At 34.1% G+C, this 17524-nt stretch overlaps 1 protein-coding gene across 8 annotated transcripts in view; it reads right to left on the bottom strand.

Annotated features, from left to right (window-relative positions):
- CCDC91 (coiled-coil domain containing 91) overlaps positions 1–17524 on the bottom strand; it is a 273314-nt gene that overhangs the window by 114084 nt on the left and 141706 nt on the right. For all 8 annotated transcript variants that reach the window (XM_036251940.1, XM_036251939.1, XM_036251941.1 and 5 more), the window contains one exon: positions 16918–16995. In XM_036251940.1, coding sequence (XP_036107833.1) covers positions 16918–16995 — 78 coding nt within the window. The remainder of the gene's footprint in view (positions 1–16917; positions 16996–17524) is intronic.

Raw genomic sequence — 17524 nt, 5'->3', positions numbered from 1 at the left:
GTGCATGTTTCTCAAGAGCAAATTCCAGATATCTGATGGTAATGGATTTGGCCATATTTCTTTTTAGAAAGCAACAAAGAATTAAGGCCAAAAATTATGGAAAAATGAATTTAAAAAAGACTTTTCCCTTCCTTTTTCCTTAATTTAAAAAGAAGTAACAAGGTCATGTTGAGGCTGCTTAAAAATGACCCTGTTCCAGATCTCAAGCATTTGGAGTTGCAGTGATCCTCAGGTTTGTCAATGTATTTGAAATGCAGTGCAGAGGTACTATATAATTCAAAAAGAAAAATGTTAAATTATGGGTGTACATCTAAACATAGAAATTCAATATAGTTTAGCCATGCTATAAAGTGTTTTGGAGGCTCTGAAAGCCAAAGAAAATCTTCAGAACTGAGGGAATCATTCCTGTTGGCCTTGTTGTTAAGGGATTCTAGAAACATAAGAGTTGTTACCTCAAACACCACAAAAGTCTCCCAGTGAAAATTTCTTTTGTGCCATGGACAACACATTAAAATTAAGAAGTTTCTAAAATTAAGTACAGCACAGAGACTCTGCATGTCTGCCTTCCAGACACTTTAAACTTCTGACAAGCTGCCACGTGGATGTGCCACTCCCTTAGATGCCACAATATTGTTCCTTGTGACCTGGGTAAAAGCTGCAGTTTCATTGAGAGAAAAGGGGGGGGAGGTTCTCACTAAAACAATCTTTTCAGAATCTTTCATAGGGTTCAATGAAACACCGGGTTTTTAAACACTAAAGACCTATACATTCATTTTCTGAAATATCAGAGACCATGGAAAAAGAAAGCCATCAGGGTGTCAGAAATACCTGGCCTACACAGACATGCATCCACACTCCAAGGAGGCAAGATAACTTGTTGAACAGAGCCCTGCACCAAGCTCTGAGGGGCCTGGTTGTATTTAAAACTCCTCTCTGCTTGTGTGTGTTTGACCAAGGCACTGCTTCTGTCTGTCTCACATTCCTCATCTAATCAATGGGAAGAATAAAAGAGTTTCTTCACTGCCAATGATGTAAAAGGAATTCTGTGAAATTATAACAGTTAATTTTTACGTTGATGATATTAAAAACTGGGACTGGCCCTGGCCAGTTTAGTTCAGCAGTTGAGTGTCGGCCTGCGGACCACAGTCCTGGGTTTGGTTCCTGCTAGGGGCACATACCACAAAAAATTGGGATTGTTCTAACTATTTGCTGATTTTTTGAGAGCTAAATTCCTCCCTTTTTCATGACAAATAAAACTCATGCTTTGTGGATTTAAGTCAGAATCAATAATATCCTTTATTTTTTTTTTTTTTTTTAAATTTATTTATTATTATTATCTTTTTTATCCTCACCCAAGGACATTTTTCCATTTTTTGTTCAGACAGAGTGGAAGGAAGGGAGGGAGGGAGGGAGAAACATCGATGTGAAAGGGACACATCGAGTGGCTGCCACCCACCCAACCCAACCAGGGCTGGGGACAAACTCAACCGAGGTATGTGCCCTTAGCGGGAACCGAACCCGGGTCTCTCTGGACCATAGGCTGACGCTCTAACCGCTGAGCCAAACCAGCCAGGGCTCAATAATATCCTTTAAATTACTAGATTTAAAACCATGAAAGTGAAGAATTTTCCTCCAAATTAATCAAGATCCATTCATCGAGTAGAGATCTCAAAGATTAGAAAGAACTTTTTTCATACTGAAAAGCAATTAACATTGAGAAAAATTAGGTTTCATTTAAATCAGTTTTATAGAAGATACATTGACAAAGATTAAATTTATATTTTCTTTAATCATAAAGAGAATAACATTGTGAACTTCGATGATAATGTTAACCATTAGATAAAAGTTAACCATATATTACTGAAGTTATAATATTCAGGGTAACATGTAAAATATTTAAAACCCATTGGATTGGGCACCAAACAATTAGAAGCGCCATGCCCTGGACTGGAGCAGGTGCCAGAGGCCCCCTGCAGTGCCAGCTCCTGCTTGATTGCATGGGGTAAGGGGGAAGCCCCAGGGAAAGGAACAAAGTCATCAAAGTGGCTCAGAGGATCTGTTAATTTACTAACTGATATGGAAGTATTTGACTACTATACTGTCAAATACTTGATGATGGCACAAAGCAGTGTTTCTGGCTCAACATTAGCCCACATTAGGTTGTTACAGTGGATTAATTACCAAAAAAAATTGGCTATATGAATATCCTGCTAAGCACCAAACCAGAATAACCTTTGAACTTTGTGTTTTTGACTACATGGACTAAATCATGCTTTATATAGACTATTCCTCAAATGGAATTCCATTCCTATTACTATAAAGCAATTTGACAATCAATTCACTGCAAACTGGAGACATGACAATTTTAACTAACTTATCTTACTTACCTCTGAAAAAGGTAAAGCCTGGGGAGAAAAGGGGGCTAATACCCAGACAGCAATGAGAGAAAATTTTAATTTTTACAATTCATACTTGCATGTCTTTTGAATTATGTACTGCATACATGTTCCCTTGTTAAAATTAAGGTAGTTAAAAAATATTAGAGAAAATCATATTTTTACAATTTATCATTTATCCTTGGTATAACATTTACATTCTCATATACAGTTTCCCCAAAGATGATTAACTAGAACTTAGGGATAAAACCAGCCTTCTATTTTGATACTGGGTTGTACACTAATCAGAAATGTGACAGACATCTAAAATGCCCTTCTCCCAAATGAAACTGTTCTTATATCTCTGCTTTCCTTCCTTAGAGTCTATGTTTTATAGTTGAGAGAAAAGATAAAGCTAACCATTCTTTTCTTATATTCTTTCAAACAGGCAAACATTTTTTAAACTTAAAAGTTTTTACATACACATCTTCAATTTGGAGTTAGAAATTAAATGAATGTAAGATAACTTTCACCAGTTTATCTTTTCTGCCTTAAGAACTATGGCATGTACCTTTCACTAACTGGAAAATTGGTGGCCACAAAAAAATGAATAAAAATTAATCTGTAACACACACTTCTGTTTTGTCCTAAGTCTAATTATGAAATGCTTTCAGGCAATATCTAAAATTGAAATGCCTGAATCCAGATAAATCTTGATGACAGTTCAGTTCATTAAGATAATGAAAGATTAAGATCATATAATTGATCTACATTAACTGCAATAGTTACAGAAATGATATTTTTACAGATGCTAATATATATATATATATATGACCACTCTTCCAACATTATCACTAGAGGTAAAAACCTGTTGAATAAGCTTAGATAAAAGGAAGATTTGAAAAAACTTTCAACCCCATCAGAATAGGTCAAGCCTCATTCTGGTCAACATGGAGACAATAGTATCATGAATAAAAGATACTTATGATAGAATAGCCTGAATTTTTATGATGTTAAGAAGAATTTATGATATTAAAAAGAAATCTATAATCAATGATAATATTTAGGTAAGACAGGGCTGCTATTGATAAAATGTCCTAGTTTGGTGAAAATTAATCACAAATATTAACATGATGTGATATTAAAAGGAACTCACAACATTTAAAGAGCATTTCACAAGGTAAGCCAAAAGCAACTAATGGGGAAAAGGGAGGTCTTACATGTCTTAAGAAACAACTAACTAAATAAACCCTAATCATTTTTTTTATCATTGAAAGTATTTTTCAAGGTCTGTTCTGAAGCTGAAATTCGAAATTTATATCCTCAATACAAATAAAGACTTCCCCTTCATTCCTTTAACTATCAGGCTGATGATCCAGTCACAATATAAAGGCAAGTCTTAAATCTATATTAGAACAAGTTTTCTTGCAAGGTTTCCAATGCCTTTTGGTTTTGGCCCAGCTAGAAGAACCACAAGAATAGCCTTGCATGCAAAATTCTGGCTAAGCCCAGGAAACTCAGAGCACACAGAACTATTCTCAACTACCAAATCTTTCTCAGTCCTCTGATGAGGTTAAGTTTGGTGGGAGGGATAAGAACGGACAAGCCAAGTCCTTATTTCCAAACCAATCACTAGTATCTAGCATACTGTTAGGCCAAACTCTATTGGCAACAGCAAACATCTTTATTTGTCCAGGAAAAATTTGATCATACGATAAAAGCTGGAATTTATAAGAATCCCTGTTCAATCAAATAACTAAAACTATAAATTTATTTCATACTTTTAGATAAACAAAATACTGGAATTCAAACTAAAAGATATATGACAAGTCTCACATATCTTACTTTTGCCTTCCCCCTTTGCATAAAAAGTTAGCAATCTCTAATCAAGGGGTAATATCAAAAGAAGAGAAAACAAAGTTGTTTCCCCCTCCTTGGAGCAGAACTTTATACAACACAAGTAATTCTACACCCTGGGAAAAATTGGTCTCCTAAATGTAATATGTTCTCCCTTATAAAATAGTACAAACAACTCAAGAGTTCAAATAAAACACTAGCAAGTGGGTGCTTTTGAAAAATGGAATCCAGCAGGCATGTGATATTCCAAGCTGGCACTTAACATATGGTACATTGCTGAAATTCAAAGTCATCTCTACCAAAGGAATTTAAGGCATACTTAACCTTTACAGAAAATGCACAGAGGACCATCACACTCAATAAAATCAAGATTAGGTAACATGGGAAATGAATATACCAATTATTTTAATCAAGATAATTTCAGAACAACTTTAGTTTATATAGCAATTTTACATCATTTTTCACTATAAGTAGCAGAAAATTTGTATGCCTAAAAACTCTAGTGTATCAGATTCCATATTCTGATATATAAACAGCATAAAAAGATAAAATATTTATATAAAAAATTTTCTTTATAAAATGTTCTAAGACTTGAGAAAAAAAACCTGTCATTCCTTGCCTTCTCATTAAAACAATCAAGTATTAATTAGCACTATTCATGTGACTAGCACTTATTGCTTTTGGTATCTAGGTTTCAATACAAAGAATTAAAGATCATCAATTCAGTCAAGCTTCAGAAACAAAGAATACAAAAGGGAACCGGTGTGTATGTCTGCGTGTCTATTCTAGTGTAGATACCTTGAGAAGTGTAGATATCTGTATGGAAGGATGACTTCTGTAAATATACTCCACTTTGCCAACAGCAGGCACACAAAAGGCGAGAAAAGAAAGCTCTTAGAGTTTGAGAAGAGGGCATACACTTTAAATCATTATACTTATTAATTATATGGTGTTTTCATATAAATATTAAACCAAACTGCGTTTTCTTTTTTGCCTTTTTCAGGCTTTCTAACACTATTTTTGCTAATCTGCAACTATCAAAATTCAATAATGTTTCAATACCTCCCTTATCTGTTATGATTTGACAAATATCTAAATCTCTTAAATTTAAACAACAAAAACTTGGTCTTAGAGAAGATTTTGTGAAGTTAACCCCAAAGGCAAGGGAAGTAAAAACAAAAATAAATAAATGGGACTATATCAAACTAAAAAGCTTCTGCACAGCAAAAGAAATCTCCAACAAAACAGAAAGGCAACCAACCAAATGGGAGAAGATATTTGCAAATAACAGCTCTGAGTAGGGGTTAATATCCAAAATATATAGAAAACTAATATAATTCAACACCAAAGAAACAAACATCCAATTAAAAAATAAGCAGAGGACCTGAACAGACATTTCTCCCAAGAAGACATAAAAATGCCCAACAGATATATGAAAAGATGCTCAATTTCACTAGCTATTAGGGAAATGCAAATCAAAACTACTACGAGATATCACCTCACACTTGTTAGAATAGCTGTTATCAACAAGACAAGTAATAACAAGTGTTGGAAAGGTTGGAGAGAAAAAAGAACCCTCATTCACTGCTGGTGGGAATGTAAACTCGTACAGCCACTATGGAGAGCAGTGTGGCAGTTCCTCAAAAAAAGTAAGAATAGACCCAGGACATGACCCAGCAACTGCTCCTCCGGATATCTACCCAAAACATTTGAAAACATTTATTCGCAAAGATATATACATCCCTATGCTCATTGTAGCATTATTCACAATGGCCAAGACATATAAACAACTGGAGTGTCCTTTGATAGGTGACTGAATAAAGAAGATGTGATACATACAAACAATGGAATAATATTCAGTCATAAGAAATGATGAAATACTAACATTTGCGATAACTTGAATGGACTTTGAGAATATCATGCTAAGTGAAATCAGTCAGTCAGAAAAAGCTATGAACCATATGTTCTCATTGATATGTGGGATATAAAACTGAAACTCACAGACAACAGTATGTTGGTTATCAGAGTGAAGGGGGTGGGAGTAGTAAAGGGGGCCTAATCTATGTCAAAGGAAGATGATCTTACTTTGGGTAGTGGGTACACAATGCAATATACAAAGCACGTATTATAGACATGTACACTTGAAATTTACATAACCAATGCCACCCCAATACATTTAATTAAAAAAAAAAAAAAAAAGAGTGTAACCCTGGTAAGTGTTGTTCAGTGGTTAAAGCATGGCCCTCTCACTGAAGGGTCATTGGTTCGATTCCCTGTCAAAGGCACATACCTGGGTTGCAGGTTTTATCCTGGTCAGGGTGTGTGCAGGAGGCAACCAATCAATGTGTCTCTTTTACATCGTTGTTTCTCTCTCTCCTTGCCTCCCTCCCTCTCTTCCACTGTCTCTAAAAATCAATGGAAAAAATATCCTCAAATGAGGATTAACAAAAATAAATATTAAAACCTAAAACTAAAATTTTAAAAAGAGAGCGCAATTTAATTTTTAAAATAAACAAGTTGAGCCAGAACCAAGTAAATAACTTGCAACTGTAATTTCAGGATCCAATTAAAAACTATGTAAAGAAAAGTTTCAAAAGGGAAAGCCCTTTTTCTAACTGATCTACCTTAAAGCAAAAACCACATAAAGAAAGAAAAGAAGGAACAAAGAAAGGGAGGGAGGAAAGGGGGGGGGGGAGGGGGGGGAGGGAGTGAGGAAGTCTGTAGTCATTGCCTCAAACAAAGATTCTGTATATAGCCCAGTTGGTGTGGCTCATTGGTTGAGTGTTGACCCATACACCAAGAGGTCACTGGTTCAATTCCCGATAAGGGCATATGCCCAGGTTGTGAGCCAAATCCCCAGTGCAGGGCATGCAGGAGGTGGCCAATTAATGTTCTCTCACATCAATGCTTCTCTCTCTCTCTAAAAATCAATAAAGAAAAAAAAGAAGATTCTGTATATAGTAGAACAAAAAGTATGTTCCTATTTGTGTCAAATTAGATTTTTTAATGAACTAGTCTCAAACTAAGAAAAAATAAAAACATGTTAAACTTAATGTCTTTTATTTTTGCCATATTATTTATTTTATTAAGTAATTTTTTTTTTTTTTATCTTCACCCAAGGACATTTTTGCATTTTAACTTCAGATGGAGTGGGAAAGAGAGAGGGAGAAAGAGAGAGAGAGAAACATCTATATGAGAAAGACACATTGAATGGTTGCCACCCACACGACCCCAAATGGGGTTGGGGGCAAACTGCAACCAAGGTACATGACCTTAGCGGGACTCAAACCTGGGACTTTCTGGTCCGCAGGCTGATGCTCTCACCACTGAGCCAAACTGGTCAGGGCTATTTATTAATTTATTTTTGTTACAGATGTTTCTCCTTTTTCCCCATTGACACCCTTCTCCCGATCCCCACCTCCTGTCCCGTCCCCAGCACTGTGGTCTATGTCTATTGGTTACACATACATGCATATATAAACTTAATTTCTTGAGCATTTTCCACTCACTGTTATAGCACATTAGCGGAAGTTCCAGCTTTGAACTTTAACACAGAGTTAACTAGTACTTCCTTTGGAAAATTCTTCCCCCAAATTATTGGATTAAAAAAGTCATTTTAAGAATGTGTCAGCTGCTAGAGCGTGGGCCTGCGGTCCAGAGAGTCCTGAGTTTGGTTCCCGCTAAGGGCATGTACCTCAGTTGCAGTTTTTCCCAGGCCCTGGCTGGTTGTGTGGGTGGCAGCCACTCGATGTGTCCCTTTCACATCGATGTTTCTCTCTCTCTCTCTTCTTCTCTCTCCCTCCCACTCTATCTGAACAAAAAGTGGAAAAATGTCCTCAGGTGAGGATAAAAAATAAAAATAAAAATAAAAAAATAATGCTAACTGAGTATTAAAAAAAAAAGAATGTGTCAGCATTTAAAATGGCTTTACTTCAAGCACATATATATATAATATACATGGGTGGGCAAAAGCAGGCTTACAGTTGTAATACAAATAAATAATAATATAAGAATAAACTCTGTGTTTTGTGTACTCACAACTGTAAACCTGCTGTTGCCCATCCATGTATTAATCCAATAGATGTGTACAGACATAATTCTAAAAAGAAAAACAAGAAGCCATATTTACATCTATTTTACATATGATGTAATATATTACATCTATTTTAGCAAATATGCCTATATTTGTTTCCATATATGACTTTCTTTGATAGTCCCGCTGTGCTATTATATCAGTCCTCCATTATAAATGTATTTTTACTGCAATCCCTTATCCCTTATTAGGAAAAGTAATGTTACATTAAAAAAAATCTTAATGTAGGATTAATTCTATTGTTAGTTATAGCTAAAACTTGGTTTTTAAAAAAAATTTTCAAAAACAAACAGCAGTCCATCCTACAGTTAACTAGGTTCTGTTAGCGCACCTCTCATTTTTCTCCTATGGAAAAATTTCCCAGTGATTCCAATGGGAAACATACACGTGCGCATGTGTACACGTGCGCATGTGTACACAACCATCCACCCACATGCACACACACAGTCTTGACATGTTTGATATTAAATGATACACATGGAAAAATATGACAACATGCTGAAATAGAATATATTCACAAATAAATATGAAGGGAAATTACAATGATAAACAACCCCTTAAGAGTAACAGAATGACTTCTCGAACGTTAAAGAAAATATAACCAGCTAGACTGCTCCTACATCAATTGACTTAGAATTTTCAGAGAAGATACCTGCCTTCTCTAAAGAAGATACCTGACATATGCTTCTTTAAAAAACAACACAAATAACATCTTATATGCTGCAAAAGGTGAGAACCAAGGGGTTAAGATACCCATATTCATGGCATTTTGAACAAACAAGCATCACACTAACACAACTAGTTATAATCTTTTAAAAAATACTCACATCATGGATAGTAATCTTTGATAGAGAAAACTACAGACATAAAGAACTGTGAAGTCTCAGCAGTATATATATTGGACAATGACAATTTCAAGAAAAAAAATGCCCAATTAAGCAAGTAAATGAAAATTCTTATATTACTTGTAATAAACAATCTTAGATGTGGCATGCTCCTATGGAAAGATTTCCAAGATCTACATTTACTTTACTGTTGTTAATTATCAGGATAAAAGATTTTTAAAATCATGACATAAAAGAGAAAAAAAAACAAAACTAAGTAAACATTATGGGAAAGTTGGCATAGGGAGCGCATTAGGTTAGTTTTAACTTTGTTTTCTTCCATGTTTTAACAGAATTTCACATGTCCTTTTCATCAATCTGGGGCAAGCTATTTTCTAAAAGAACAAAAGAACACTGGCTTTTTAAGAGGAGCCCAGGGCTAGTAGGGCGGGGCCACAATCTCTTTCACTTAAATGGTTATTTCCAAAGATTGAAACAAATCCAAATTGTATGATTGCAGTAAACTAATTAATATTATCAGCTGTAAGATAATGATAAGGCATTGAAACTGCAATACTAAAAAATTGGTATGTTAATGTTAAGCATAAAAACGGTAACTATAATAGCCAATATTTACTAACAGAATTATTATTAACCATGCAATATTCATTATTTTATGAATCCTCTCAACACTCCTATGAATAGGTTATATGGTTTATTCTCTAATTTACATATAAGATAAGGAAACTAAAATTCATATATAAGAAACTGATTACACTGTTAGCAAGTAGTTGATCCAGGTCTGTCTGACTTCAAAATAATCAATCATCTCTACTTATTTATTTTATTTTATTTATCCTCATCCGAGGACAGTTTTCCATTTTTTGTTCAGATAGAGTGGGAGGAGAAGAGAGAGAGAGAGAGAGAAACATCGACGTGAAAGGGACACATCGAGTGGTACGTGCCCTTAGCGGGAACCAAACCCGGGTCTCTCTGGACCCCAGGCTGACGCTCTAACCGCTGAGCCAAACTGGCCAGGGCCAATCATCTCTACTAACACAAGTACTGCATAGAATAAAGATATATAAATTATTATATATCATTCTTAAATGTAGAAAAAGATAAGAATAAATACATAATAATAGTACAAAAACTCTGATATTCAAAGCTGTTCAAATATGGATTAGGTTTAGTTTTTTTAACCTAGTTCCTGCAGTAGATGATTTGAAGTCACATAATTAAAGAGTTACTAAAAGAACTAAATTCAACTTTGAAGAGGTCGGCTAATCCCTTAAATACAGGACTAATTCAAGTTGAACCAAAATGTTCAATTCTTTGTGAAAAGTTTTAACCATAACAAAGCTTATTTCTGTTTTTAAATCAGAAACTGCTGATCACATCTTCTGGAAGCTTTAAAAAGTAGTATTTCATTTGAATAGTGTTAGGTACATAAGATATGGTAACCAAAATATACTACAACTTTAGGTTTTTTTTAAAAAAACTGATTGCCAATGTATAAAATTAAATGGGCATTTAGATTATTATGGTTTAAATTAACCTCTGAAGCCATGATAATTTGCTGAAATAAAACCCCAAAACATATTCTGAAATTCTGAAGAAATATAATAATCATACAAAAGAACAGTCCCACTTTTAAAAAAATGAAGTACCGTACTAAAACAAGCCAACGTGGATGAATATTTAAAATATTATGCTAAGTGAAAGAATCTCGTCCCGAAGACCACAAATTAATGATTCTATTTATAATGCAGTGTCCATAAGATGCAAATCTGTAGTGATATCATGTAGATTAGTGGTTACCAAGGGCTAGGAGACAGGATAATTGGAGAGAAGTGAAGAGTGACTGCTAACAGGTAAAAAGTTTCATGTAGGGGTGATGAAAATGCTCTAAAATTTGATTGTGAGGATAGCTGTACAATTCTGTGCATATACTAAAAAACTGCTGAATTATAAACTTTAAGTAGTTTAATTTTATAGTATGTGAATTATATCTCAATAAAACTGTTAAAAAATTATAAAATATTAAAATAAAATAGTATCACCAGCCTACTTCAAATCAAAATACATGACTAATAAACTTCCCTCTGTAGTAATCATTACTGGATTATTAGTTCAGGTTCTTAGAAATCACAGTGATAAATGGAGAAAAGCTTTCTGTATTATATTTTAGACTGATTATAATTTCTGAAATACATATTTACAAATATAAACTAGCTCCAAATGGTTTTAATAGTTTAGTGTTCTGCACTCAAAGTGTTTAATAAAGAAATCCTTAAGCCTTATCATAGGATAGAATATATAAGTAATAAATTTGGAATAATCATAATAAAAAAATCAGACAACCAATGCTGTTGGCATTTTACCAGTTCAAGTTAAGTGTAGAAAGCCTTACTTCCCGCTTATGTCTTATATTCTTCTTTGTTTAAAATGTAATTGTTAAAAAATTTTCCTTCACATACATCAAAACCCCATGAGATAATGCTGTAATATTTTACTTAATAGATAAACATAATTTAGAAAACTTAAAAATAAAAGAAAATTTATTCATTTAGCCATATTTTTACTCTTTCCTTTGTTCTTCCCTAATGTTCCAAAATTCTTTCTTTTACGATTCTTTTTGTATAGATATTTTTCTCAGCCATTGTTTTAGGGTAGGTTTCCATGACAAATTAATTGTCTTAGTTTTCCTTTATCTGAGAACATACTGATTTCCTCCCTTCATTACAGAAGTGTATTTTCACTGGATGTAAAAATCAGCGTTGATAGTTGCTTTCTTTCAGCACTTGTTCCATTTCCTTCTGCTCTCCATGGTTTCTGATGAAATATCCAATGTCATGCTAACTGTTTTCTCCTGTAGGTAAAATGTCATCTTTCTCTGGCTACTTTCAAGATCGTTTCCTTTACATTTAGTTTTCAGAAGTCTGACTATGTATTATATTAGTCAGGTTCTCTAAAACAATAAAACTAATTAGATGGATGGATGGACGGACGGACGGACGGACGGACGGACGGACGGACAGACAGACACATATTTTAAGGAACTAGCTCACACAATTAGGGAAGCTGGCAAATTCAGTATCTGTAGGGTAGGCTGACAGACTGGAAACCCAAGGAAGTGTCTATGTTACAGTTCAAGTCTAAAGCAGAATACTTTCTTTAGCAGGATAAGTCAGTCTTTTTTCTATTAGGACTTTCTAATCATTAGATAAGGCCCACCCAATCATAGAGGGCAATCCACTTTATTCAAAGCCCATGGATTTAAATGTTAATTTTATCCAAAACACACCCTCACAAAAACATCCATAATGGTGTTTGACCAAATGTCGGGGCACCATGGCCCAGCCAAGTTGACACATAAAATAACAATGATTCTTGGTGTGGGATATTTTGAGGGTTTGTTTGTTTGTTTGTTTACCTTGTTTAGAGTTTACTTAACTTCTTGAATATGTATGTACTTTCATTTCTTCTGACAAATTTGGGAAATTTTCAGCCACTATTTCTTTGAATATTCTTCAACTCAACTCTCTTTTGTTCTTTCGAGGACTCTGATGACATGAATTTTAGATCTCTTTATAATCCCACAGATCCCTAAATCTCTGTTTTCAGTCTATTTCCTTTCCAGCATTCAAATTTAATGATCTTTATTGTTTTACTTTTAAATTCACTGGTTCTTTCCAATGCTTCTCTAGTATGCTTTTGAGCTCATACTCTGTGTATTTATTTTGGTTACTGTATTTTTTAATTATAAAATTTCCATTTGGTTCTTCCTTATGCAATCTATTACTTTGCTAAAACTTTATATTCCTTTCCTGAGATTTTCTACTTTTTCATTTCTTTCAAACATTTTCATAATTGCTTGTTAAATCACTTTTATGACGTCTGCTTTAAAATCCTTGTGAGAGAATTCTAACATTGGTGTCAGTTCAGTGCTGGCTTCTGTTCACTGTCTTTTTTTCACCAAAGATGAGATTTTCTCAGTTATTGGTAAGGGTAGTAATTTTCATCTGAAAACTGATTATTTTAAATTGTGTTTGAGCAGATTTACTCTGATATGATATTACTACAGCAGGAAAAGTGGAACATGAACAGGTACAGAAGTCCAGGTTCCTGACTCATTCTCTACTGACACACAGGGCAAGGGGAACAAAGACCTCCTCATTATTGCTGGACATGGCTGGGCGTTCAAGTATCCCATTAGATCCCATTAGAACTTCACTGATATCACTGTGGCTAGGAGGAATAAGGGTGCCACCTTATTGTTCTCCAAATGGTCTCCACTGATACTGCAGGTGCGTGTGTGTGTGTCTGCGTGTGTGTGAAAAAGAGAGAGAGAGAGAGAGAGAGACCTCATTACTACTGAGCAGTAATTAAAGTCCTGACTCTCCATGAAATATCCCTTTATACCTTGCCAATGGGGAAAAGGAAAAAGGTCTTATTACCATCAGAGTAGGGTGAAAGTTTAGGTTTCCTACATGGCCTACCCTGACACTCAAAGGGGAGGGATTTACTGCCCAGTGGGACCCAAAGTCCTGGTCCCCAGTCAGTCTTCTTTGACACTGCCTCAGTAGGGAAGAGGAAGAGTATTTCATTATAGCCTGGTGAGGGTAGAAGTCTAGGTTTCCTAAAGAGCCTTTGTTGGCCGGGCTGCGGGTGGGGCTGCAGTTTATTCTATGATGTTTGGTGGGAGTAGAATAGTTATTATTTAATAGTTTTCTGCCTTTTGAGATGAAGGCTTCCCTTGTCTTGTGTTTTGGGATTGTTGTCTGTCCCCATTTGGTATGTTGAATATTTCACTTCTCCAACACCCAGTCTGAGACAAATTAAGCAAAAAACAAACAAACAAAGCACACACCCAACAGGGAACCTAACATCATGTAGTTACTTGGACCCTAAGGTTCCAAGCCAGCCTGATTGTCTTAGTCAAACCTTTAAGATATTATGTCTGTTTTATACATTAATGTCCAGGGTTTATATTTTAGCTCTATTGAGCAGGAAGACTGAGCAAAAAAATGTCCATTTCATATATCTGGATGCAGAGGTCAATGCTAAAATAATGCATCTTCCTGTACATTATTTTTACATTTTATCATTTTTGTTTTGTTTTATTTATTTGGTATGTTTTACCATCTTTTCTAATGAAATCTGTTTTCTAAATCCTCAATAATATTTCAACTCAACTTGGAGGGGATAAAATGACTGATCATATCTAAATCAGGATATGTCAGATACCCAGAAGCCAGGAATGGTGGTAGGCAGGTAGTAGATTTCTTAGTCCAGTTGCTTAATTGAGTAAAAACCTGCACAGGTAGACGAGGTAAACGTATAAAGACCTGAAAACCAAACCATCAGGAAAGAAAGATATGGTTCTATCTTCTTTACTTCCTATAGATGCATGCACACTTCTGGTATGTGCATATACACAGGTGCGTGTGTATGGAATATATATTACATTGGACCAAGGATGTGTCTATTTTGTTCAGTGTTATATCTACAATAGGCCCTGGCACAAAAGCAAAGTCAGTAATATTTCTTGAATTATGGAATAAAATGCAGAGGGAATATTCACACTATTGTTGTTCTCATAAAAGGTGTATTTTAGTTTGTTTTTGAGTTACCTAATGATTAGTGATAATGATTAATGAATCATCCATCAAAATGGTTATATATTTATCAAAATAAAACTTTAGAAGATGTTAATGAAAAGTTATATGCTGTCTTAAAAAAGAGAAATATAATAAAATAATTACCACATGAACTTCTCATGCTTGAATTTAGAATTGAAAACAAACTTTTTTTCTTGTCCACACTTAAATTACAGACATCTAATTTATCAGGAAAACAATGCCTATTTTTCCTACCTGAATTACTTTTTGAAGTTGATGCTCAGTGTGTTTTTAGATCACTGGAGTTATAAACTTTTATGTGATAATTTAACAAATTAGATAATATTCTTCCTCCGAATGTTGTAATATCATTGTACCAAATGGGAAGCTTCTCACTAAATCAATAAGTAAACCTATGTAAAATGTACTTACACCAAAGTTCCCTGCTATAAAAGAATTTATATATTTTGCATGGTATCTAACTGTAACCATAATATGACAAATAAAATATAACTCTGTAGGCTGATTCAATTCCTAATCCTTTTCAGCAAATCATAATACCTAATGCTGGTACTTTTAAATCCTCTCTTTTTAAATGAGTGACAAATAATAATACTAGACAAAGAGGAGATAAACTAAGTAGCTCATAACCACATTTCTTAAAAAGAAAATTTACAAAATATATTTACAAAGTTGTCACATGACTTTAACCATATTAGTTGGCAGTGTTGAAAGTAATACACAATGAACATGCTTTCAAGTAAAAAAAAAAAATGAAGCTAGAACCAAAAAAGGATTTAATATATTAAATTCTGAGCTCTTCAGAAACACACATAGTACAAACAATGTAAATAATTTCAAAAGATTTCATTTAAAATTCATAAATAAAAAGTAAAATATAAATTTATCCTAGAATATATCACTTAATACTTCAGGAGAATGATGTACATTCCAGTATTTTGACTCTTCCCAATATTAGCCTTAAGGGAAAAAAGAGGATGGTTCAAAATAGGCCCTATTCTTTTTCCCAATTCAATAACTAAAGCTGAACTAAAAATTCACAACATTATAAAAAGAGGCAATAACCACCGCTGTGAAAACCATCCATTTTTTAATGACCTTCTCAACAGTGGCACCAGTTTCTATATTGGGCATAGTAGCAAAGATGAGCTTTCAAGTCCTGAGGCCTATCTACCAGACTACTTATGGAGAGGGGGGTCGGGGAGCTTTTCACTTGAAGTAATTCTAGATGTGCATACTCGATGAGGATACCTCTCTCTCTCTCTGTCCCTCTCTCTCTCTCTCTCTACCCCCCCCCCCACAGTGGTTACCTCTAGAATTATTTGAATGATATTTCAATAAGAATGTATTCCTCTTTTACTTGAGGGAAAAAAGATCTAACATGAACTTTTTTGGGGGAAAAGATTTTGTCATTAAATATTCAATTTGCTTCAAATGATTATTAAGCTTATACAGGCATAGAATCAAAAGAATAATACTGTGTACAACACTGATACTGACATTTATCATAATTTATGTCAATACTTAAATGTACTGAAATCTATTTAATTTATTTAAGAAAGGAAAAAATGTATAACAATATTTTTCACGTTTGTATCATACTTTTCTTTTTTTATAAGAAGTGGAACCATAGTCCTGGCTGGTATGGCTTGTCATCCTGTGTACCATAAGGTCACCATATCGATTCCCAGTCAGGGCACATGCTTGGTTTGTGGGTTCAGTCTCCCATTGAGGTGTGTGCAAGAGATAACTGATCAATGTTTCTTTCTAACATATCTTTCTCTCTCTCTCCCTTCCTCTCTCTCTAAAATCAAACATATTTTTTATAAAAGGAACCATAATATAATCCCGCAATTAATTCTACAGTACTTTGTTATAAATCTTCAGCTGCAAAAACTGTATTCACAAATATTCTATAACTTCTCAAATGCAGAGCAACATCTAGCATTATCAAGTATGCTTCCAGTGAACACTATTGGTAAGCCGAAAGGAATTCTATACAAAATAAGACTACACTAAAAATTCTACAATGTGTGTATGTATGCACATGCCTATGTATAAATGTTTTATTAAAGTTTGCCAAAGTTTAAAAGAATAAAGAAAACAGGCTCTCAATCCTCTACCTTATATTCATCCACAATAATGCTGAGGGCTTCGTGACCAGCTTTCCTCATGTCTTCTAATTCTTGCTTATGTTTCTCCTGGAAAATAAGAAAGTAAACCATGATTTATTCTTTGGTTTACAAAATAATAAAACGATTGACTTTTGCATCCATGAATAATTGAGTGTCTCTGGGGATAAAATGACAGGAAAAATATAATAGTTTCCTTCAGTCTCATAACAGAAGTTGGAGTTACAGTACATAGTAACTTGAATATGATAATGTTTATTAAATGATTGTTGATGAAGACAAAAATAAGACCTTCTTTGTACTGCTATTAGTATCATATTTGTTACTGCAACTTATCAGTAATGAACAGAAACCCTAAACAAAAGATCAGCAAAGAAACAGAAGACTGAACAATATAAAACCAACTAGAAAAATCAAATGACTATTGAATACTCAACCCAACAGCAGCAAATATACATTGTTCTCAAGTGGACATGAAATGTTCTCCAGGAGAGACTATACGTTAGACCACAAAACAAAGCTCAATCAATTTTAAAACACTGAAATCATACAAAGTATGTTCTTTGACCACAAGAGAATAAAACTTTAAATAATTAAC

The sequence above is a fragment of the Molossus molossus genome, unplaced genomic scaffold (assembly GCF_014108415.1).
Source record: "Molossus molossus isolate mMolMol1 unplaced genomic scaffold, mMolMol1.p scaffold_m16_p_10, whole genome shotgun sequence".
Taxonomy (NCBI): domain Eukaryota; kingdom Metazoa; phylum Chordata; class Mammalia; order Chiroptera; family Molossidae; genus Molossus; species Molossus molossus.
This window is presented reverse-complemented; position numbering and strand designations above follow the sequence as displayed.